The sequence below is a fragment of the Silene latifolia genome, chromosome 3 (genome assembly GCF_048544455.1).
Source record: "Silene latifolia isolate original U9 population chromosome 3, ASM4854445v1, whole genome shotgun sequence".
NCBI lineage: Eukaryota > Viridiplantae > Streptophyta > Magnoliopsida > Caryophyllales > Caryophyllaceae > Silene > Silene latifolia.
Window position 1 is genome coordinate 141,158,455 of NC_133528.1, and position 23,661 is coordinate 141,182,115.

General features: G+C 40.1%; 2 protein-coding genes across 6 annotated transcripts; both read right to left on the reverse strand.

The window, feature by feature from the left end:
- Positions 1–2,287: 2,287 nt before the first annotated feature.
- LOC141648192 (uncharacterized) lies at positions 2,288–23,661 on the reverse strand. Of its 5 annotated transcripts, none has more exons than XM_074456690.1 (6): positions 23,563–23,661; positions 22,129–23,117; positions 21,287–21,366; positions 19,565–19,829; positions 18,951–19,220; positions 2,288–2,718 (listed from the first exon to the last, which is right to left on the reverse strand). In XM_074456690.1, exons 2-5 carry the CDS (start codon positions 22,883–22,885, stop codon positions 18,952–18,954), a joined length of 1,371 nt encoding a protein of 456 aa, XP_074312791.1. In that variant the 5' UTR covers positions 22,886–23,117; positions 23,563–23,661; the 3' UTR covers positions 2,288–2,718; position 18,951. The 5 variants fall into 5 exon arrangements, with proteins under 5 accessions (XP_074312791.1, XP_074312789.1, XP_074312788.1 ...); XM_074456687.1 differs by lacking the exon at positions 2,288–2,718 and adding an exon at positions 18,175–18,596 and having other exon boundaries at positions 23,563–23,660; XM_074456688.1 differs by lacking the exon at positions 23,563–23,661 and having other exon boundaries at positions 22,129–23,551.
- Positions 10,284–13,982, reverse strand: LOC141649808 (uncharacterized). The gene has a single exon (XM_074458485.1). The coding sequence runs from the start codon at positions 13,980–13,982 to the stop codon at positions 10,284–10,286; it is 3,699 nt and encodes a 1,232-aa protein (XP_074314586.1).

Here is a 23,661-nt window from a genome sequence, read left to right on the forward strand (position 1 = left end):
TGATAGTGCATGTTTTTTTTCATAGTCAAGCATGTTTTTCTTCATAGTCAAGGGTATTAGTTAATCACCTTGGAAATCAAGGTTGGCATTTATTTTTACCTTGGAGCCCAAGGATATTCGGCCTATATATAGTCCGAATTCCTTCATTGTAAATCATTCAAGTTTTAAGAAAATTTCACATTGTGTGATAAAAATCGTTGTTGCGAAAAACCTTTGTTTTATTCGACGCGTTTTCGAGTAAAACCCGATTATTCTCAATAGTGATTGATTAGGTCTTGAGAATCAATCATTATTGGTCGATCTATAGGTCTAGATCGAGCAAATATCCCTTTTATTTACGTTTTGCTCAGCTTCAAGTAACACGAATTGATCGGGTTGCACCTAGTGCATTCGGGTCCTTCGTTTATTTGTAGCACAATTAAGACTTCCGCCCACGATACGCATCAATATGTGATTCATTTTTTAATTAGCTTTTTTTATGTGTCATAGAGAAACCATATTTTAGGTTGCTGGTTTTGCTGGAAGTGTATCAAACATGTTATTCGGGAATCGGGATTAGTTAAATTACGAGTGTATTATTATTAAGTCATTTAAAAAGTAATTTAAGCTTTCAGTTAAACATATTGGATTTTGGGTAGTTCGCATTTATCTATTGGGTTCAACTGTATACTTATCTCCCAAGTCCGATTATAACAATATACTTATCTCCCAAAATCCATTTATCTACCCTCTCCCCTTCCTCCCAACATCACCCACCTATCATCTAGACCAAACAACCGGACTCGAACACTCTACTACTGACACACCACCAGATCCACCATCAGCCTCCACTACACACCCCCAACGAAGACACATGTATAGTGACGACACAAACTCATCACCGGCGTCATGAACCCTGCCTGATATACCTTAGGTCCTAGACAACATATTGTAGCATTTAAATTCAAAACTAGAGAATGTATAACAGATACTTCAGTGCGGACTGCGCCTGTATGAGTTCATTCACTATGAATTATCAGTTGATGAATTATATATGTTTCATGTATAATAGATAGGGGTTATTTCACAACAATAATCCATCCTATGTCATCTCTTCTCATATTAATCTATCCTAACGTTTAACTGAGAATAATCTCATCTTTGACATTATTTAACTTGTATTAGACCAACCCCATTTTTGACCTGTTATTACATGTTACTAAACAGGTGACCATGTAGGTCCTGTTATTTCTTCTATTTTTTCTGTTTAATCTTCATAATGTCCATTAACATTTCTTCATCTTCATTTCTGCCATTTTTGTTTCTTCTTCTTCATTTCTTCAACTAATCAAATTTATCAACAACCTAGACACAACCACTAATCAAATAACCAAAACCTAAAATCGTTTAAAAGGAGTCTCATGACTTCCCCCAAATCAAAAACAAAACCCATAAATTACACTTACTAAAAACCCAGAAAAATCAAACCAAATAAACCCAGAAAGATGAAATAAGAATATCGTGGAAGGGCTTAAAAGCTAAGACTCCAGTTTCTTCATGGGATTTGACAAGAATCCTAGCCTCAAAAAACACGAGTTTCATCAACAATATTTAGAGTAAGAAAAGAGCCTTAAAAGGACTCCCATGACGCCGGAAAAAAAGAGTGCTCCCATGTCGACGAAACCAGGAACGAAAAAGACGATTCCCATGTCCTCCCAAACTTAGAGGGCTCCCAAATCTGTTTCCACAAGCCCACCGAAATTGGTCAGGCGTTTGGGTCGTCCGCCCCCTTACCCCTCCAAGATCTCGAGCAATCATCCCCGTGTATGTGCGGTGGCATCCCCCGTTACGAATAAAACGATTAATTTTCTAATTTTTGGTTGATTTTGTCTTCATTTTGGTTGATTGATTCGATGCACAGTTGAATGAGAAAATCAATTTGGGGGAATTAATCTAGGGTTTTTATTGATTAAGAAATTGAAAAGATTTGGGGAAATAAAAGTTAGGTGTTAGTTTTGTTAATAAGTAAGGAATTCAATGGTTACATGTTAAATATGAGAAAGGAGTTTAATGGTTAACCGGTTTTCTAGGTAGCCTTTCCACTAGTTTAGTGTAAGTTAAATGACGTCAAAGATGGGATTATTATCAGTTAAACGTTAAGATAGATTAATATGAGAAGAGGGGGTATAGGATGGATTATTATTGTGAAATAACCCTAATAGATACAGAATACTTATTTTGTTTACGAAGAATTTACTCTTTTCGAGCTTGAAACAACACAATAAACAGCCATGAAAGAAACAAAAGGATGGTGGTTACGCGCTACTGGCTAGTATTACACTTAATAAACTGTACTGTTTGCTTACAAGTTCCAAGTTTACAACTATTACAAGCCTGAAACAATAACAGCCATGAAAGATACAAAAAGGGACAACAAAAGCCTTGTCACAGACTCACAGTACCGAGGTCACTAAGCTTAAAATACAGTTACAGATGTCGGTCATGACCTGGCCAAAAAAACTCTGATGCTAAAAGGAGTTCTCAAAATTTAGGAACAACAATGAATTGAAGAATCTGTACAGTATATATCAGACTAAAAGTGACCGAAAAGTTGGGAGTTTGGAGTTTGAGGTACAGTGAAAGGCGCTGGTGCTCACGAACTACGACCTGATAGCATATAATCCAGCTTGTGGCTAGACCTGAAAAAACTGATCCAACCTGATTTGCATCCACCCAAACCTGAAAAGAGAAGTAGTCTTGAAGCTGAATTTGACGTGACTTGAAAATGGAATAATAACAGTATTAGCCATGACCATACAACACCAAAGCCATAATCCGAAAATGGTCTGGGGTCGGCTAACATTAACCAATATCTACAATAGACATGATCAAAAATGTACAAAAATGACCACCCGAAACTTACTCAAACGGGTCCAATAGCAGCGTACATGAGTTGACCAGACGGAAACCAACCTAAGAGATTCATTTTTAAGGTCTGCATACTGCAAAGATATTCTAAAGGTGTGGAATGAGTTTTTACTTTTTAGTGCGACAAATCTACATCACAACCTGAACTTCTTATGTCCCACAATCTAAGATAGTATTCCAATCTAGGAGAGTATTGATACATTCAAGAGTATTGCTATTTACCTCAAATACGGACAAAACCTCCTCGTTCTTCGTCTCCATCTCTAGGGGTTCTTTTGATAAATGACCTTCGGTGTGGAATAGTGTGTATATTGAGTGTAGTCGGATGTCGCCCGGCAACATGGGCAGGCGCCGTCGACGAGTGTTGGCAGTGTGGCGGTGGTGAATGGAGTAGTATAAGCGTAATACTGGTACATAGTTTTGATTGGGATTTTTTTCAATATAATTGCTAGTCTGCTACTGTACGTGGTAGTGGTAATTGTTTTGATTTTTTTTTTTTCAATGTAGTACATAGTGTTGAACAAACTAATGCTACGTCAAACTGAAGTCAAAACAGAAGCCTAGTTCCTCTCCTATTCTTTAGCTTACTGTTTTACACTTTGTATTTTGCACATGTGTATTATCTCTTTCCTAGTTTATAGCTTTTAGTTAGCTCCTAGTCTCCTAGTCTCCCTAACTAGCTAACTCTTTTGTACTATATATACTTGTATTTATAACCTCTGTAAGTCGTCAATTCAATAACAATTTTCTATCACTCTACAACCTATCTTTATTCTTTACATGGTATCACGCCTTTTATCGATCCTAACCATACTTGTTGTTTTTCACGCGACCATGTCGAACCAACAAAATACCCTCATTCCAAACAATGACGAACCCAACAAACCACTGCTTTCCATCTCTTTCCCAAATTGCATTAAACTTACCCCGACAAACTATCGTACTTGGCATTACCAAATCACTAGACTTCTTAGAGGCTATGGACTGATTTCCTACCTCGATGGGTCGAACCCGCCTCCACCTACAACCACTACCCCACCCGCCACAGAAGCCAAACCCAACCCAGACCCGGTTCCTAACCCCGCCTACACCACATGGTTTAAACAAGACAACTTAATCCTCGGTGCCCTAGCCGGAACCTTACATGAATCCGTCTCCACCATTATCCTTGATGCTAATACCTCTCATGAGGCATGGCAAACCTTAGCCCTAACCTATGCCAAACCTTCCCGTGGCCACATCCTTCAACTTAAGGACCGTCTTCGCCATATCACACTTGGTGACGGTACTATTTCCGACTATATGCTTGCCATAAAGTCTTGCACAAATCAATTAGCCCACCTTGGTAAACCCATGGATGATGAGGATATCATTGCTCAAATCATCCATGGTCTCCCACGAGAACAATACAAAGACGTCATCAATGCCGTTCGCGCACGGGACACACCAATCCCCTTTGACGATTTTCATGAACGACTCATTCAACATGAGCTCGTTGTCAAGCGCGACCCACCAACTCCTACCTTCCCACCCGCTGCTAATGTTGCATCTCGCAACCATAACAACAACAATTATCGCTACAACAGTCACCACACCATGTATTCCTCAAACAATCGCACCTACTCACCCACCTCCAATAACCGCACTCAGCACGCCAACCAATCCTCAACCCAGCAAACCCCACGGCCCTTCAAGGGTCGTTGCCAATACTGTCGTGAGACGGGCCATGTAATCAGCGACTGTCCCAAATTTAAACGTGACTATCCTATGGTTACGTTTCCACCACCAAAACCGAACCCACCTCACGCCCACACTGCCACGACCTCCACTCCGTCCACCTCCACTTATCTCGTTGACAGTGGTGCATCGAATCATATTGTCAATGACCTTGACAATCTTGCTCTTCATAGTCCCTATGAAGGTCCGGATGACCAATTACCCACCATGGTTCTTTCACTGTTCCTTCTTCCTCTCGCTCTCTTTTATTTAATAACGTTCTTGTCGTTCCAACCATTGCCAAAAATCTTTTATCTGTCTCTCAATTTTGTTTTGATAATAATGCTATTGCCTATTTCTCACCTACTTTCTTTTGTTTTAAGGATCACTTGACGGGTGAGACTCTCATCCAAGGACCGTTTCGAGATGGCGTCTACCAATGGCATCCACCAACCATCAAACCGACAGCCTTCACCAGCCTTAGCTCCACTCCCAGCGGCCTGTGGACTGGGCCACCCCTCAAATGTTACCCTTAAGAAATTAAATTCCATTTACAATTTTCGCATTTCTGATTATTTGCATTGTAATTCTTGCTTAGTCAATAAAAGCCACAAATTGCCATTTAGAACCTCCAGTTTAACATCCCATGCGCCCCTTGATTTAATATTTTCCGATGTTTGGACCTCACCAATACTTTCGATCGACTCATTTAAATATTATATAATTTTCGTCGATCACTACACTCATTACTTTTGGTTGTACCCTATTAAACACAAGTCCGACACCTTAACAACATTTCACCGTTTCAAAAAAATTGTTGAAAATTACTTTCAAAAACCGATTAAACAGTTCTATTCTGATAATGGGGGAGAATACAAAAAGCTAAACCCAACTCTCCTAGACACTGGAATAACCCATCTCACGTCCCCACCTCACACCCCCGAACATAATGGTTTTGCCGAAAGACGCCATCGCCACATTGTCGAAACCGGTCTTGCGCTCCTTACACATGCTCAAATGCCAAATAAATTTTGGCCCTATGCCTTCACTACCGCTGCTTATCTGATAAACCGTCTTCCGACATCTACCCTACAAAATAAAACACCATATCAATTACTTTTTGGTCAAGACCCAAATTACAACAAATTACGACCTTTTGGATGCCTTTGTTACCCATGGCTCAAACCGTACACGTCTCACAAACTCGACCCAAAATCAACTCCCTGCTTTTTTGTCGGTTACTCAACAACTCAAAGTGCTTATCTATGCTACGATCCCGTCTCCGCAAAACTATATACATCCCGACATGTCCGCTTCATTGAAACTAATTTTCCTTATACAAAACTTGTCAAAACAAAGGATACACTCCCTCCCTCTGTTGATAAATGGTGTGAGTTAACTATCCCTCTCCTTGACCCCTCTCTTCCCATTTCCCATACTCCCACCCCAGACCCGTCACCTAAACCACCCCCCTCCCCAAACCCGACACCTGACCCACCACCCTCACCCACGTCCACTCCTTCATCACCCAACACTCCCACCACCACGACATCACCTGCTGCCCATACACCCTCCACCACGACTAACCCGCCCTCTGCCACGCCCCCACCTCCACCTCCACCGCCTCCTCCTCCACCCTCTCGTGTTGTTACCCGTCTGTGTAATAACATTGTGAAACCAAACCCTCGATACGCGAAAGTCGCCACTATACTCAGTCCCCACGTCACCCCTACAACCACAAAACAGGCCCTCATTGATCCCCGTTGGCGAACCGCGATGCTTGATGAACACCAAGCCCTTCTCCGTAACCAAACCTAGACCCTTGTCCCTCGCTCTCAAGCTGAAAATATTGTTGGTTGCAAATGGGTATACCGCGTGAAATACAACCCGGATGGTACTCTAAAGCAATACAAAGCGAGACTTGTCGCAAAAGGTTTTCACCAACGACCCGGGGTCGATTACTCGGAAACTTTTAGTCCAGTAATAAAACCCGCGACTATACGGCTCGTTCTCTCTATAGCCGTGTCACAAGGCTGGTCTCTAAATCAAATTGATGTCAATAATGCATTCCTTCAAGGTAAACTTACTGATTCCGTCTTTATGGATCAACCGCCTGGTTTCATCGACACGGATAAACCCGACCATGTTTGTCACCTTCACAACGCTATTTACGGCTTAAAACAAGCCCCTCGAGCTTGGTATACCGAGCTCAAAACCTACCTTTTAAGCTTAAATTTTAAAAACTCGATTACAGACCTCTCGTTATTTATTCTAAATACCAATCACATTATTTTATTTGTGCTTGTTTACGTTGACGACATAGTCGTTACCGGACCCAACCCATCTCATATTAAAGAGTTCATTGCAAAAATTTCTCGTAAGTTTTCATTAAAGGATCTTGGTCCTCTTTCCTTCTTTCTTGGAGTTGAAGTCACTCCAACCAAACATGGTGTACATCTTAATCAGACAAAATACATTTCTGATTTATTGCATAAATTCAAAATGCATGAGTGTAAACCTGCGACTACACCCATGCTAACCCATCCACCCCTTCTCAAAGAACCTACCAAACCCGTTGAAAACATCACCGACTATAGAGCGATTGTCGGCAGTCTCCAATATCTATCACTTACGAGACCCGACATCGCCTATCCTGTTAATAAGCTAGCACAATTCCTCACCCATCCTACATCCACGCATTGGCTTGCCCTAAAGCGTGTTTTACGGTATCTCCATGGCACCATTAATCTGGGCATTCACTTAAGCCGCAACACTCCTCTACGTCTACATGCGTATTGCGATGCGGACTTTGCACGAGACACAGAGGACTACACTTCTACCACTGGTTACATAGTTTATCTAGGGTGTAATCCTATCTCATGGTCTTCAAAGAAACAAAGGGCTTTGTCTCGGTCCACAACTGAGGCCGAATTTAGGGCCGTCGCTGACACCTCGTCTGAACTACTTTGGCTCACTTCTGTTCTTCAAGAACTCGGTTTCACAGACCCAACGCCGCCGGTAATCTATTGTGACAATCTTTCGGCGACTACCTATTCTGCTAATCCCGTGTTCCACTCACGTATGAAACATCTTGCCATATCATTTCATTTCGTTAAGGAGCAAGTTCGGAAAGGCTTAATTCGCATTCAACATATTCATGGTACTGATCAACTAGCTGATACGTTGACGAAACCGCTCCACAAATCCAGGTTTATTGCTCTGTCCTCCAAGATTGGTCTCCGTCTCCGACCGTCCATCTTGCGGGGAAGTGTTGAACAAACTAATGCTACGTCAAACTGAAGTCAAAACAGAAGCCTAGTTCCTCTCCTATTCTTTAGCTTACTGTTTTAGACTTTGTATTTTGCACATGTGTATTATCTCTTTCCTAGTTTACAGCTTTTAGTTAGCTCCTAGTCTCCTAGTCTCCCTAACTAGCTAACTCTTTTGTACTATATATACTTGTATTTGTAACCTCTGTAAGTCGTCAATTCAATAACAATTTTCTATCACTCTACAACCTATCTTTATTCTTTACACATAGATCGTTTATGAATACAACAGTACAGTACAAGGTAAAATTAGAGGAAAATGAAGATTTGAAATTAGAGAGAATACATTAGAGAGAAGTTAGAAAGAGAAAATGGAAGGGAAAATGAGAGGGGTATAATTGTCAACTGCGTACTGTGATGAGTAAAATGTGTACTGCGAAAATCAACACCCTTTTTTTTTGTCAAAAACTACATTATATTTAGGGGTCTTTATAAAATAACTACCTTACTTTATTTTTTTTTGTCAATTGCTACTTTTTATATTTTTTATTTGTATTTTTAGTACCTATTCTAACTTTCCGGCCAAAAAAAAGTCAATACTCAGGCATTGACTTAAAGTTCACATATAAGAGCTTATGTTTATGTTCTTGTTTTCTGTATATCCCTCATTCCCCGTCTTTTCTACCTCTTATTTCCCCTCTTTTTTACTTTCCCTTTTCTCCCTCCTATTTCATTTTCCCATCTTCTCTTCAAGATAGAAAATCTTTTGAGGAGAATTTGTAAAGACTTGAATCCAAGTACAATGGTACTTATAAAGACTTGGAGATATTGAAAAAGGAGATGAAGAAGTACAAATTACTTATTGTTAAAAGTAGGGTTTTTCTTAAAAAATAATACTAGTCAAGTGCTTGAAGTAAACTCGAGTAGCTGAGAACATGGATGATGATAATGATCAAGACAAATGTAAGGACTTGATGAATGATTAACAAAGGTTTATACTTGTTTTGTTGAGAAAGAGGTAATATGAGGGGAGTGTAAAAGTGAAAGTGAAAAGGGGTTGATTAGGGTTAAAAGGTAAAAAGGTAAAAAGGTAAAACAAACACATAAGCTCTCACGTGTGGACTAAGTCAACGCCTCAGATTTGACTTTTTTGGCCGGAAAGTAAAAGGTAGCATTTGACAAACAAAATAAAGTAAGGTAGTTATTTTACAAAGACCCCTAAATATAAGGTAGTTTTTGACAAAAAACCCTTTTTTCAATTCTTTTTTTTTTTTTGATAAAAAAGGGGGGGATTAACCCGAGAACCTACAGCGAGTAGAGTTCCAAAAAGAAAAAACAAAATAGAGCTACAAGCAGCCATACAACATCAGACCAAACATAAAAGACATTCGACCCTAAAAACTTTATCCCCTCCACGACCTTAACGTTTTCCAGTTGTTCATCCAATCTTCTAACGAGTACGGCATTTTGTCTTTCCAAGCTTTACTCCACATCCCTACCCTTAAAACCACTTTGTCCGTCATACATAACCAATTCGGTGCTTTGTTTTCAAAAATGCTTTCATTCCTCACTTCCCAAATAAGAGTCACAATAGCAACGAACATAGCCTCCCAAATCCGTCTTTCAAAACCAGAAAAAGGGGAGTCATTTCACCATATAAAAGCGTCCTCAATCTCCATGGGGCAAATCTAATTTATACTCCACTCATCACAACAATCCATCCATAGCTTCCAAGAATATTGACAGTGTAGGAATAGATGATTAGGAGTTTCCAAAACATCTCGGCAAAAAACACACGTCATCTCATTCCAAGAAAGTGTCTTCCACTTCAAAATCCAATTCTAGAAGAATGTGTGAGTTTATGTTTTTGCGAGTACACAAATTCTCATTTGTGACGGTGATATCCGTCACAAACTTGTGACGGGTACTGTTTTCTCTCACAAGATGCCCATGGAGAGGTGAGTGGGAAGCACATGGGGGTGCCCCACCTTGTCCCCTCTCCCTTTTTGTGAGAGACTGAGAGGTCACAAGCTTGTGACGGGATTAGCCCGTCACAAGCAAGACTAGCTGTTGCGAGTAAAAGAAAATGTTACTTACGGAGGGTGAAATTTTAAGGGTCTCTGCTTAAAGTTTATGATATGAGTCTGCATCTTTTAGACTTGGAGTCTTTATCCTTGGAGGACTTAAATATGCGGTATGCACTTTACCCCGTCTATTTGGGGGTTTACTCCATAGACACCAAAAATAGCGGTTACGGGTTCTCTCGTTAAAAAAAAAAATGTTAATTTATTCATCCATATAAGGAATTAAGGAGTACTTGTTAAACTAATTAACCTTTCCTACCATTGTGAACATTTTTTTTTTTTTTTTGGCAGCTGTAAAAATAATAAACTACAGTCCCAATTTAGCCCGAGCTAGGTTATGGGCAACCTTATTAAGACGTCGTGGTACGAAACTAAAGCAAATACAATGAAACAACAAGAGGTCCGACTCAATATCAAGCAGAATTCCCTTGACCAAGTGATGCAACGACTCCACTCTAGCAAGCTGAAGAAGAAGTTGAAGACAATCAGAGGATAAGTCCAAGTGAAGCAAATTACTTCTAACAGCCCATCGCAAAACTTCCCTAATGCCGATCGCTTCAGCTTGTAATGCAGATTCAGCATCAAAACTGATGGCAAAAGTCCCATAACAATCCCCATTAGGAGCATAGACAATCCACCCTGCAGAAGCATGTAAAGAACTTACCCAACTCGCATCAACTTTAACTCGATAAGGAGCACAAGTCCCCTTATCTCCCACCAAAAAGAACGGAAAATGATTACTAATCTCATTCCGCAAAGTATCCAACGGATCGTAGCAGACAGCCCCCAAAGCCGAGACATTAGAAGCAATCCGTGCCTCCGCTTCCAAAGCCACATTAGTCGTGTTCGTAAGAGATGCAAAAAAGTACTCAGTCGAAAAGGACTTTCCTGAAAACACAATTTCATTCCTGTTGCGCCATAGACTCCACAGAACAGAAAGGAACCGAATGACGGTATTAGAAGAATCCTCCTTTGTGTAGAAATAATTTATCCAATTTTTAATCCAATCACGTAGCCGAACCGACGTAGAAAATTCAGTAGAAATACCAATCGAGGAACATGCCCAGAGACGCTTAACCAAAAAACAATCCCTAAAAAGATGCTCTAAAGTCTCCACCATACCATCTTCACCACACCAAGGACACACCGACCCATTGATGAGATTTCGTCTAGCAAATTCAGCTCCCACCGAAAGTGAGTCTGTCAAAATTCGCCAAACAAGAATCTTCCAAACCTGCGGCCCTGGTAAGCGCCATAACCGTTTTTTACAAAAAACCTTAGTAGAGGCATCAATTCTACTCTCATCCTTAGTCGAACTATGGGTACGTAAATAAGAAGCAAGACAGACCGCATAACCGCTCTTGACCGAATAGATCCCCGAACAAGTAAGCTTCCAGTAGACATAATCATCAACAGCAGTATTACAAATAGGCATGGCACAAATCCGACGAGCCCACTCGGGTTCAAACAAATCAAAGATAAGCTCATGATTCCAGCACAGTGAAGGAGTGAGGAGATCCTTAACCGTAAAACACCACATAGAGTCAGGCGGCGGAAATCCCAATCTCGTCGTTTGAGGCGGTACCTCTCCACTAACCCATCCACAATTCCATATACGCAGCTTTGAATTGACACCAGGTTTCCAACCCACGTGTGCCAAAAGCAACTCCATTCCAAAAGATAAACTCTTGCAACCCCAAGATTGATACGAGCAAGACTTTAAAGACCCAGGCATCACGAGATCGTCATTGCAAATAAGCTTGTCGTAAAAAACTCGACTTACCAAAGAGTCTTTCATAGACAGGACTTTCCAAGCTAACTTACCTAACAGTGCCTGATTCATACACTGAATATTTCGAATTCCAAGGCCACCTTCCGACTTAGGAAGACTAATAAAGTTCTTGCTACACCAATGGATCGTAGACCTTAACCTCGTTCCAGCCCACCAAAAATGTGACAATAAGGAGTTAATCTTATTAGCCACACTTACCGGTATTTTAAACACCGATAGGACATAATTCGATAAAGTAGACAAAACAGAAGAGATCAAAGTCAACCTTCCCGCAGGTGATAGAAAGATAGCATTCCAAGACGAAATACGACGTCGCACCTTTTCAATTAGCGCATTAAAAATCTCCTTTTTAGACGAACCAAACTCAGTACTGATACCCAAATATCGACCAATACCCTTATTTTCTGAAATATGTAAAACCCTCAGACCTTCCCGCACGGAGCGCATCGTGGTGCTTGGACTGAAAAGAATACCAGATTTAGACTCATTCATAATCTGACCCGAGGCAGAACAGAAATCAGCCAAGATCTGTTTAAGCTTACTGTAAGCCTCCTCTTTATCTTGGAGAAAGAAAATAAAATCATCCGCAAATAATAAATGTGAAAGAGAGGGCGCATTTCTTGATAACTTAATACCATAAATAGACCTATTGGCTTCAGCTGCAAGAACATTATGAGACAATATTTCCATACATAAGATAAATAGATACGGCGAAAGTGGATCCCCCTGACGTAAGCCGCAACTAGGCTGAAATTGCTTCAAAGGGGCACCGTTAACCAAAACCTCATACGAAACCGTTGTGACGACACTCATAATAAGCTTAATTAAACCATTAGGAAACCCGAAACAAATAAGAGTACGATGTAAAAAATCCCATCGAATACGATCATAAGCCTTACTCATATCCGCTTTAAAAGCAAATCTCCCGCAGGCCCCAGAAGAGTGCTTATTAATATTCTGAATTGCTTCATGGGCAAGAAGAACGTTATCCCCAATATGCCGACCGGCAACAAAACCATTTTGGTACTCACCAACCAGATAACTCATAACCCTAGACATCCTATTCGTAATGCAGCGCGTGACCACCTTCATAACGACATTGCAAAGACTGATAGGTCTGAAATCCTCCACCCTTTCAGGACTCTCACATTTCGGAACAAGAGTAATAAAAGTCCTATTAAGCTCTTTTAGAACTACACCACCATTGAGAATATTTAAGACTGCCGAAATAACATCATGTTTCACAACATGCCAGCATTTCTGAAAAAACAAAGCCGGGAAACCATCGGGACCAGGAGATTTCAAGGCACCAAGTTGAAAAACCGCCCGTCTTACATCTTTAGCAGTAAAAGCTTTAGACAAGAAATCCAAATCATCCTCCTTAACAATAGATCTTACCTGATGAAAAAGCACATCATACTCCGCCAACCTTGGAAAATCAACGGAGGATGGCGATGCAGTTTGAGAATCAGCAGAGGTCATAACAACAACGTCACTAACCGGATTATAAATAGCATAAAAGTGGTTGTAAAAAAGATTCCCAATACAAACCGGATCATAACTCCAATTCCCCAGCGTGTCTTTAATGCCAAGAATAAAATTACGACCCGCACGGCCCTTAACCCAGTTGAAGAAGTATTTAGTACAAGTATCCCCTTCAACCGCCCAATTCATCTTCGCACGTTGCTTCCAATACAAAGCCGACGCTTTAGCAAATTCAGTAACCTCATTATTAACTTGAACAGCTAGATCCGAGTTTCCCGTATTAATGGCGCAATTCATAGCATTCACAATTCGTTCATCAAAACAATCCCACTCCTTACACCAAGCCTTTCTTTTCTCAATGGACCATTTTCGTAACAAATTTCGAATAAAGGCAAGCTTCCTTACCAATTTAAACGGAAAAGTACCTATAAACTCGGATCTCCAATTTCTCCGAATTAGAGACAAGCACTCTTCATTATCCAAATTCCAAGATTCAATCTTATACGGCTTCTTACATGAGTTAGTTCTTGACAAGATTAAAGCATAATTCAATGGGAGCGTGATCCGAAATCTGAATGGGCAAATGTTTAACTCCAGTATTAGGGAAAAGATGAAACCAATCCTTTGAACCATAGGCCTTATCAATTCTTTCATAAACTCGCTTAAAACCTTTTCTATTATTGCACCACGTGAATCGCGGCCCTTTGAACGGAATATCAACAAGTTCATGTTCAACACGCCAGTTATGGAAACTCAAAGCTCCCGCGATACTACCCGTCTTCGAACTAAGCTTATCGCAACTAAATTCGACTTGATTGAAATCTCCAACAATTACAAAAGGATAATCTAAGGAAACTAACCATGAGCCCAAAACATGCATACAGAGAGATTGCTCAGGTTCTCCATAGAACAAAACGAGATACCAAGGCAAAGAAGGATTCATTTCATTCAAAAGGATGATGAAGTTATTACATGTAGTTACACATCTCATCATCAAACCCTTCTTCCAGCCACACCAAAGGCCACCAGCACTACCCATTGCATCAACACCGACGGACTCGATAAAACCCATACTACGAAACATAGGACTAACAAAGCTTGCATTACATTTTGTCTCACTAAGGAAAATAAAGTCATAATTATTAGTACTAATAAGCGCTCTTAATTTCGGAATTATAGGGGAGAGCGCATTATTCAAGCCCCTACAATTCCATTGAAGCCCATTCATGGTTGGCAAGGAGGTTGATGTAGGCCAACCTCCGCAACTCCTTCCCCACGAACAGATGAGCCATCACACGAGCTCACACCATCATCCTCAGTAATTCTTATATGAAAACCAGACCCAGAAGGAACTTTGCCTAGCTCTACAGAACGCATATCCACCATGCAAGTTTTCTTAGCCAATTGAGTGAGATAAGCCTTAGCATAACCAATAGAAGGAAGAGAGGAATCCTTAAGATCATCTATACCAGCTTCAGACCTGCATTTCCGTTTCTTGAAAGGTAGCCTGTACTCAAATTCACCCCCAGAAACCAGAATACCCACATCTGACTTTTCCAAACAAGCACTCGCAGATTGAGCTCTCTGAGTCTTTCCAGCAATAGCAGGACCAGCAGCAACACCCATCAAAGCACACTCATCCACAGCAATAGGGACACAACCCGTTGATTCTTGTAACACCATACCAGCCTCCTGATCAGGAACATCACTAACATGGACAGAACACGAAGCAGACTGACCCATATCCTTCACAGCAGCTACAACAGACGATCCCAAGTTCAAAGATAACATAGTGTTTACTTCAGATCTTGCCCTCACATCAGCCTCAATAAAAGCCTCCTCACCCTCAGAATCTGAACTATGAAGTGGCCATTCAGGAGTTGAGTAATGAGAGCTCGAGGAATCATCAATATTAATAGTAACATTATTTCCCAAATGATCCCCCACCTCATCAGAAGGTCTTTCATCCCCAGGGGAGTACTGATAGAAATTATAAGGGTACACAATAGGCACCCCTTGAGGAGGGGGGTCAAAGGTCTGACCATAGCCCCTGTCATCATCCTCAATACGTGACCAGTTAAAGTCACTCTCCACACGACTTAGAATAGCCTCCTGAATATGAAGATCACGGTCAAAATGACTCCCAGCAGAATGGAAATTACTGTAAACAACATATGGATCAGCCTCAATAAAACCTTGACCCAAATTAGGCAATGAATCTGGTTCCACTACCCATCCACCAGTGGCGACACCAGGAGCAGCAGCAGCTCCAATCCCATCAGAAACGCCAGCTCCAATCCCATCAGAAACACCAGCAGTATAACCATTCATTAGCCCCGGAACATTAGTACCCACCCCAGTAACAAGAACACCCCCATTTGCCTCCATCTGCATAGGCTCAGGGACAGAAGCCGGCATACTACCCACATTAACCAGCCCATTATTATTAAAAACCCCAGCATCATTCAGACCCATGCTTCCAGCTACACCCATATCAAAAACCGGTTCATGCACACCAACAGAAACAGGAACCCCAGAAGCAGTAGCAACATGCATAGGGTCAACAGGTGGGTCCGCGTACTCAAAACCACCACCACCCACATTAAACAGTATAGGTCCTGCAAAGGGTTGCGCAGTCACACTGAATCTCATCCCAGGGTGAACCCTCCCCCCCCGGAGTTGTTCCAAGTTCAAAATCAATAACTTGTTCATCTTCAAAATTAGCTTCATTCGAAGACACAGAACCCCCCTGCCCACCAAGACGGATATTAGAAGAAACATACCTAGTTGTAGACGGTGTAGCCCTGAGATCAAGATTAAACATCGTATGATTGCTTTGAGTCTGAAACACAGCGAAACCCCGCTCCTGAGCACGATCAAGAAGACCATTCACATTTGAAACAATCGAAATAATACTCTCCCGACAACATGCAGCAATATGGCCCACCTTACCACAACGAACACAGTACTTAAACACATCTTCATAACGGAACTGGACCCATAAGAGATATCCACCATCCATAGAGAGAAAGAAACCCGGTGAAAGAGGTTGATTCATCTGAAGACGAGCCCTAACCCTTAAGTAATCCTTGTCAGGAACAGGATCAAAGGAATCAACCTCATAATGATGGCTTAATAGATGACCTGCCACGTTAGCTACCTCATCAGTCAAATACTCGAACGGCAAACCACAGACTCTCACCCAAACATCAGCATACGGAAACCGAATAGTCCTAGGAATACTATCCGGGAACCACCTAGTAAATACCATAAAAGCCCCAAAGAAAGTAGCATAAGTACGTCTTAACAGATCCTCCTTATCTTCATCATCTTCACAGTGTAGTGCATAAAGATCACCAAGCTTTAAAACCTTAATTGTACCCCTAGTCTTCCATTTACGTTGAATTAAATCATTCAACTTCGGTGCCTTGAAAATACGATAATCAACAAGAAACCCAAGAACACACTGATTCCAAAATTCCCTAGACTTACCAAGAGTAGCAGGATCAAGATTAAACACAGGACCCGACCTTGGGAACCGCCAAGCTCTTGCATGCAAAGGATCATTAGGTTGAAACGCTGCATTAGGAAAAGGTTGATGGAAAGGCTGCTGATGTGCATTCGGCATAGCCTCAGAAAACCCATGATTCCCAAATGGAGGACCATTACCAAACTGGTGAAAAGAAGACATGAGATCAAACAGAGAAGACAGAGGGAGATGATTGATGAGAGACAACCCCAAAAACCCTCCCTTAAATAGTGAAAAAACGAAACCAAACCCTAGAGTACAAAAGCAAACTTGTCAGGAACACTTGGAACACCAATTGGTAGAACGCTTTGAAACCCTAGGAAAAGCGAGAACTGCCAATAAAAGAAAAGAACTAACAATGATTAAAGTAACTAGCACACTCAAAGAACCCAGAAAACAGTTGGCGTTTATGGGAAGATGAAAAGACCCAATCCAAGGAAAGGAAAAATAAAATTTTAAGGAAAGGGAAAAAAGGAAGCAGTTTTAATCATAAGAGGAAGCAGTTTCAAATAGAACATTTTTCACAATGATTTACACTTACTATTAACTAGGTATATCCATATGCGTTGCTTAGAGTTTAGACCCAATTTTTTATTACAATCGTCTCAATAAGAATTTGAGCTAATAAACTGGTCGTTGAGATTGAGTTAGAGTTTATTTTAGATTGTTTAGGTATTTTTCTTTGTGTCTTATGTGTCATCTCATATCTACCATATTTGGGGAAATATTTTTGTGATTCATTTATTAATTAGTTTTTTAATGTGCGCCATAAAGAAACCATATTTTAGGTTGCTGGTTTTGGTGGAAGTGTATCAAACATGTTATTCGGGAATCGGGATTAGGTATATTACGAGTGCATTATTATCAAGTAATTTAAAAGTAATTTAAGTTTTGAGTTAAACATATTGGATTTTGGGTAGTTCGAATTTATCTATCGGGTTCAAGTGTTCAACTATTGTATACTTATCTCCCAAGTCCGATTACAACAGTATACTTATCTCCCAACATCACCCACCTATCATCTAGACCAAACAACCGGACTCGAACACTCTACTACTGACACCAGATCCACCATCAGCCTCCACTACACACCCCAACGAAGACACATGTATAGTGACGACACAAACTCACCACCGGCGTCATGCACCCTGCCTGATATACCTTAGGTCCTAGACGACATATTGTAGCATTTTAATTCAAAACTAGAGAATGTATAACAGATACTTCAGTGCCGACTGCGCCTGTATGAGTTCATTCACTATGAATTATCAGTTGATGAATTATATATGTTTCATGTATAATAGATACAGAATACTTATTTTGTGTACGAAGAATTTACTCTTTTCGAGCTTGAAACAACACAATAAACAGCCATGAAAGAAACAAAAGGATGGTGGTTACAAGTTACTGGCTAGTATTACATTTAATAAACTGTACTGTTTGCTTACAAGTTACAAGTTTACATCTATTACAAGCCTGAAACAATTAACAGCCATCAAAGATACAAAAAGGGACAACGAAAGCCTTGTCACAGACTCACAGTACTGAGGTCACTAAGCTTAAAATACAGTTACAGATGTCGGTCATGACCTGGTCAAAAAAAAACTCTGATGCTAAAAGGAGTTCTCAAAATTCAGGAACAACAATGAATTGAAGAATCTGTACAGTATATCAGACTAAAAAGTGACCGAAAAGTTGGAGTTTGAGGTACAGTGAAAGGCGCTGGTGCTCACGAACTACGACCTGATAGCATATAATCCAGCTTGTGGCTAGACCTGAAAAACTGATCAAACCTGATTTGCATCCACCCGAACCTGAAAAGAGTAGTCTTGAAGCTGAATTTGACACGACTTGAAAATGGAATAATAACAGTATTAGCCATGACCATACAACACCAAAGCCATAATCCGAAAATGGTCTGGGGTCGGCTAACATTAACCAATATCTACAATAGACATGATCAGAAATGAACAAAAATGACCACCTGAAATTAACTCAAACGGCCCCAATAGCAACACATATGAGTCGACCAGACTGAAGACAACCTAAGAGATTCATTTCTCAGGTCTGCTTACTTCTTATGTGATACACAATCTGTGATTGTCGGAAGAATGGCCTTGGTGATAGTATACAATCTAGGAGATTATTGATACATTCAAGAGTATTACCTCAAATACGGACAAAACCTCCTCGTTCTTCGTCTCCGTCTCTAGGGGTTCGTTTGATAAATGACCTTCGGTTCAAAGACCAGTTTCGCTTCAAGGTCTTCCTTGTCCACCAAGCACATATACGAGTGTAAAGAGATCCAAAAGAGAAGCATAGAAGCACTACCAAGAGCATTACCAAACAAAGGAACATGACATTCCGGAACCCATCTTTTAACTCAGGGTGCTTCCATTGGTTTGTCCATGGAACACCTCCCACATTCATTCCAAACACTGCAGACAAACATCAGGGACTTTAGGGCCATTTCATCATTATCATTACCCCAATGCCTATAAAGGATCCCGCTCAAAGCAAGGTAAGGGTTCAATCACTTGAGCAGTTGAACATATGCAACATAGATAAACGGTTTCCAAGAGACCCATAAACAAAAACTGGAGTCATTGGACAATCATCAGATACTTCATGGAAAAATAAGCTAGAGTAAATGAACCATTTCGATTTATTGGGTTATATCCAAAGTCAAAGAGCAATACATAGATGGACATTATGAAGGATTTTACTCTCAATAAATCAAAATGGCAAACAAAGAATATGGTTCCTAATTGAAATGACTTACCTCCGGTGATGACTGATAGAGGGAGGAACACGATTGAAAGAAATGAAAGGTAGTATAGTTTCTTGTTTATTTGTTCAGACTGCCAACTATCTAGACCAGCCTGAATTGCAGTTACACGGTTAGCTATGAAACCGACGTTTTCCTTTAGTCTCCTGAGTCGCCCGATCAGCTCCTCAAGAGAGACAATGTCTTCATGAGAAAACCAATGTTTCGACGAACACTTTTCTTTGATGCGAGGAAATACTTGCTCCCCATGTGCAATTACCTGCTCCCAAGAAGTAAAAGCATAATGATTAACCTAAAGATCAATTTTTTTTTACTTTCACTGGAATTTTTATTAAACCTAGAAAAATACTTTCATGATGCCTTTTCAATGCCGATTGATCAAGAATTCTTCAAAAGTTATACTAACATTGCCAGTGAAGCAAATTTAAAGTGCTTCCACGAGCTAATGCAGTAGCTAAGTTGACCTCCTAGCTAGCTAGCCCTTTGTGTGAATAACTGAATACCAAGGACTTGGCAATTGTAAGAAAGTGTGAACATAACTGGTGGCTTAGTTTGAGAAGGCGCGAGGAGCACTAAGGCGATGGGGTCCCAAGAGGATGTAGCGCAAGGCGCGAGGCGGAGACGCGTGCCTTTTAGACACGAGGCGCATGATTTTAAAAACGAACATCTATATTTACAGTCAAATTTTGTGCGAGAATGAATAGCCCCTTTTTTGTTTTAAAGAGGGCTAACATGTATTAACAAGTGCAAATTAAGGATAAGGGGGAGGAAAAAAGGGTAAACTAAAAGAGTTTGGAAAAAAAAAATGGAATTGCACTGTAATGTGCCTCACTAGTTGCACCTCATGCGCCTTAGGTGCGCCTTTTGTATTGCATGCGCCTCAGGCACTTTGATGCGATTTGGTTGGCGCCTCAATGCGCCTTGCGCTTAGGCACGCCACAGACGCGCTTTTTTAAACTAAGACTGGTGGTATCTGGTAGGAGTGAGTAAAAAAATATACCGAACAGATTTTCTGACCCAAAACAGATGCAATATCCGGTTCCAGTGGCCCAATAACCTGAATATTAGGGTTTTAGGTTTTTTCCCTGGATCAGATGTTACAATTCACAAACTTGTACCTTGTCCACCATGAAAACGTTCGTATAGTATCTGGCGTGTCTTAACAATGCTCAGCAAACTCATAACTTGTCTAGCATGAGCTCAGCAATCTTCTCAGTTGGTGTCTAGATTCTAGAAGCAATCTTACAGGTGACATACTAGTCTACTAAATCCTCAAAAGGCTAGACTGTCTATAAGCTTTATCATATCATACGAGAATATATAGTTTACGATGCTGCAACAAATATTATTTTTGAATAATTTTATGTAGTTATAAGTAACAGCTGACAGCTATTTATTCTCATATAATATTTTTTTGTTAACTAAGAGGTAAACCAACTTTTTTTCGCTGCTGTTCGAAAAAACCACCTTGTTCGAAAAATAACAGGCGAATTCATATGAGCTCATAACTATTTCTGTAGCAAATTAAGAGTTAAATGTGGGCCTGAATTTTGAATGCAGCTCCGCCATTAATTTCGAACATCATTGTTACCCTCATGTCTTAAAGGTTCTACAAGTGGCGAAGCAAGGGGGTTGGATTAACGGCTTAACGAAAACACACCCATGTGTCTCAGATTCAACCATTTGATCAGAAAATAATAAAATGATAGAAAATACCTGAAGTAGCCTTTGCAAATTCAGATGCATCTTGGGGAATCTTCTATCATCTAGCATTTGCTTTTTCAATGCGAATCCGCCTGCAGACAATCAAACAGGCATGGATGAAAGAACAACTAGGGAAAATGTAAATAAAAGAAGTTTCTCGACTACATGATACTTGAAGCCTACTGAGAAAGAATAAGATAATGATCTCTGAAGTCACGGAAGAATATGGCAGAAAATACTGATTCTAAAACAGATGAATGTGTCCAATCGGCCCACACATATTCTCAAACGCATGAAGTAACACTATCATAGGTGTGTCTAGAAGTATACACGAATCATGTATGTCCAAATTCAGAGTTTCCGTTTGTAGCCAAAGACTTGTTACACTTCTCATTTAGTAATAAAGTAACCAAGTATCGATACAATTGACAACACAATTTTCATTATGAATCATCCGATAACGTCTCTTTGTGTTTTTAACACAAAGGTGAAATTGCATATTTCCGACTCCTTACGCAGCGAAGACTCAGAAGTTATAACTTAATGAAAAATATATAGGTCTAAGCATATTCAAAAAACAAAACCAATATCAGTTAACTTGCTTTGCAACATCAAGACATCCCATATCCTCTAAATTAGTGACATTTTTTAGATATGAAAGCAATTGGTGTGAAGAAATAACTGAGAAAGTAGAAACATCTGTTAGCTATTTGGTGTTCTCTAGTAAGTCACTAAATCAGACCCAATGCAGGAGTTATATCTCGAGTGAAACAGTCTGTGCCCGAACAACTGACTATAAGGGTTCTGGGAAAATATGTTAGAAACTGAAAAAAGATATCAAGATGAATACCAACCTCTATCCATCTCAAGTTCGACTGAATCCAACTCAACCTCGAGTTTAGTCACATTATCTTGAAGATGATCCACAAATGTATCAATAACATGAATAACAAGATTAGAGACCGAATTCGGGACTGGATTATCAGCCTCTTCAGAATGGTTCATTGTCAATAGAAATTCGAGCACATGCTCTTTAATAACAACCCCTCTACCTTCCCTGGCCTCACCATTGCGGCTTCTAGGAGTGTCCACAAGTGGTATCTCCGACAACAAAGACTGACCAGTTTGAGAGAACCCCAGTCTTGGAACTCGTCCAAGAGAAACAGTAATGACCGAATTCTCAGTAATCCTAGCAGCAAGCCTAAAAGTATAAGCACTAGAAGCCTGTCCCGGTGAATTGACCCTAAAAACAAGGGCACCATCAACATACCCACAAAACGAACCATTGCTAGTTAGTGATAGAATATCCTGCAGCTTTAATGGAGGACAAAGCACATCAATCAGATACTGTGCTGACATCGAAAGTTTCTGATTTTCTTTAGGAAGTTCTACATGATACCAACAAAACTCTTTGCCTCTCCCTTCTGTAAGGTCCCAATCTTTGGTATAATAGCTTCCATTCCCATCAAATATGTACGCCCATCGCCTCACAGTACCCGAAAAACCACTCCTAGGGTTTCTCCTATTCCTAAGAGGGGTGTTCTCTGATGCTTCTATGTCTAACTCTTCCAAGCTTTCATTGCTAGTTAATGGATCCCTAACTAGCTCCATCACATACTATAAGCTAATATCAAGGTCGAGGAGGGTCTGATGTACGCAACCTTAATGTACAACAAGCAAATGGATACTTGGCCGTAATTCGCAATTTCGAATCCCCCTCCTTTTTATAATTGCACAACAGCAAGCATTTGAAGACTTTCAACAAATCAAATCCAATAGATTTACTCACCACATCAAAATCAGAAGAATTTCAACAAATCAATTCCAGCTCAATTCAATTCACCTAAATGGATACTGATCATATTAAAATCAATCAAATAAACACAATAAAGATCCCCAAATGCAACAAAACACCCAAAAATCAAATCTTTTCAGATACCAACTAAATTAAACAGATTCTGCAAGACATAAATACCATCAAATTCTGATAGCTTGGCATAAACATTAAAATCAGCAAATGCATAAAATGGATAGAAATTCTAATGAAGATGAAACCCAGAAATTAGAAAGGAAAGCTGAAGTCTTTAGAATGATGGAAACTCAAAAATGAGGAAAAAGGAGAAGAATTGACCAAGAAAATATGAAGAATGTGCAAAGAAATGGTGCAAAAGTTATGAAGAATATCAAGTAATTGTTTTGTTAAACAAGCTTCAATAATTCATATTCATGGCAGTTGGAAAACCTCAACAAACAATTTAAAAGATTATTTGCCGCTGAATATGGTATACCTCACGTGAAGAACAAGTCGTATGCCATGCTGTATAAGTACATTAATACGCCATAACGCGGAGTATTTTACTAACATTGTAAGGCCGATGATTTCGACG

What these genes read in the sequence shown, in the direction of transcription:
- LOC141649808 (XM_074458485.1), bottom strand. Translation starts at nt 13,982, where the DNA reads ATGAACTTGTTGATATTCCGTTCAAAGGGCCGCGATTCACGTGGTGCA.
- LOC141648192 (XM_074456690.1), bottom strand. Translation starts at nt 22,885, where the DNA reads ATGGAGCTAGTTAGGGATCCATTAACTAGCAATGAAAGCTTGGAAGAG. An exon ending in ATTTGCAAAGGCTACTTCAG is followed by an intron (nt 19,830 to 21,286) that starts GTATTTTCTATC and finishes TCTTGGGAGCAG; the next exon opens with GTAATTGCACATGGGGAGCA. An exon ending in TCTATCAGTCATCACCGGAG is followed by an intron (nt 19,221 to 19,564) that starts GTAAGTCATTTC and finishes GTTTGTCTGCAG; the next exon opens with TGTTTGGAATGAATGTGGGA.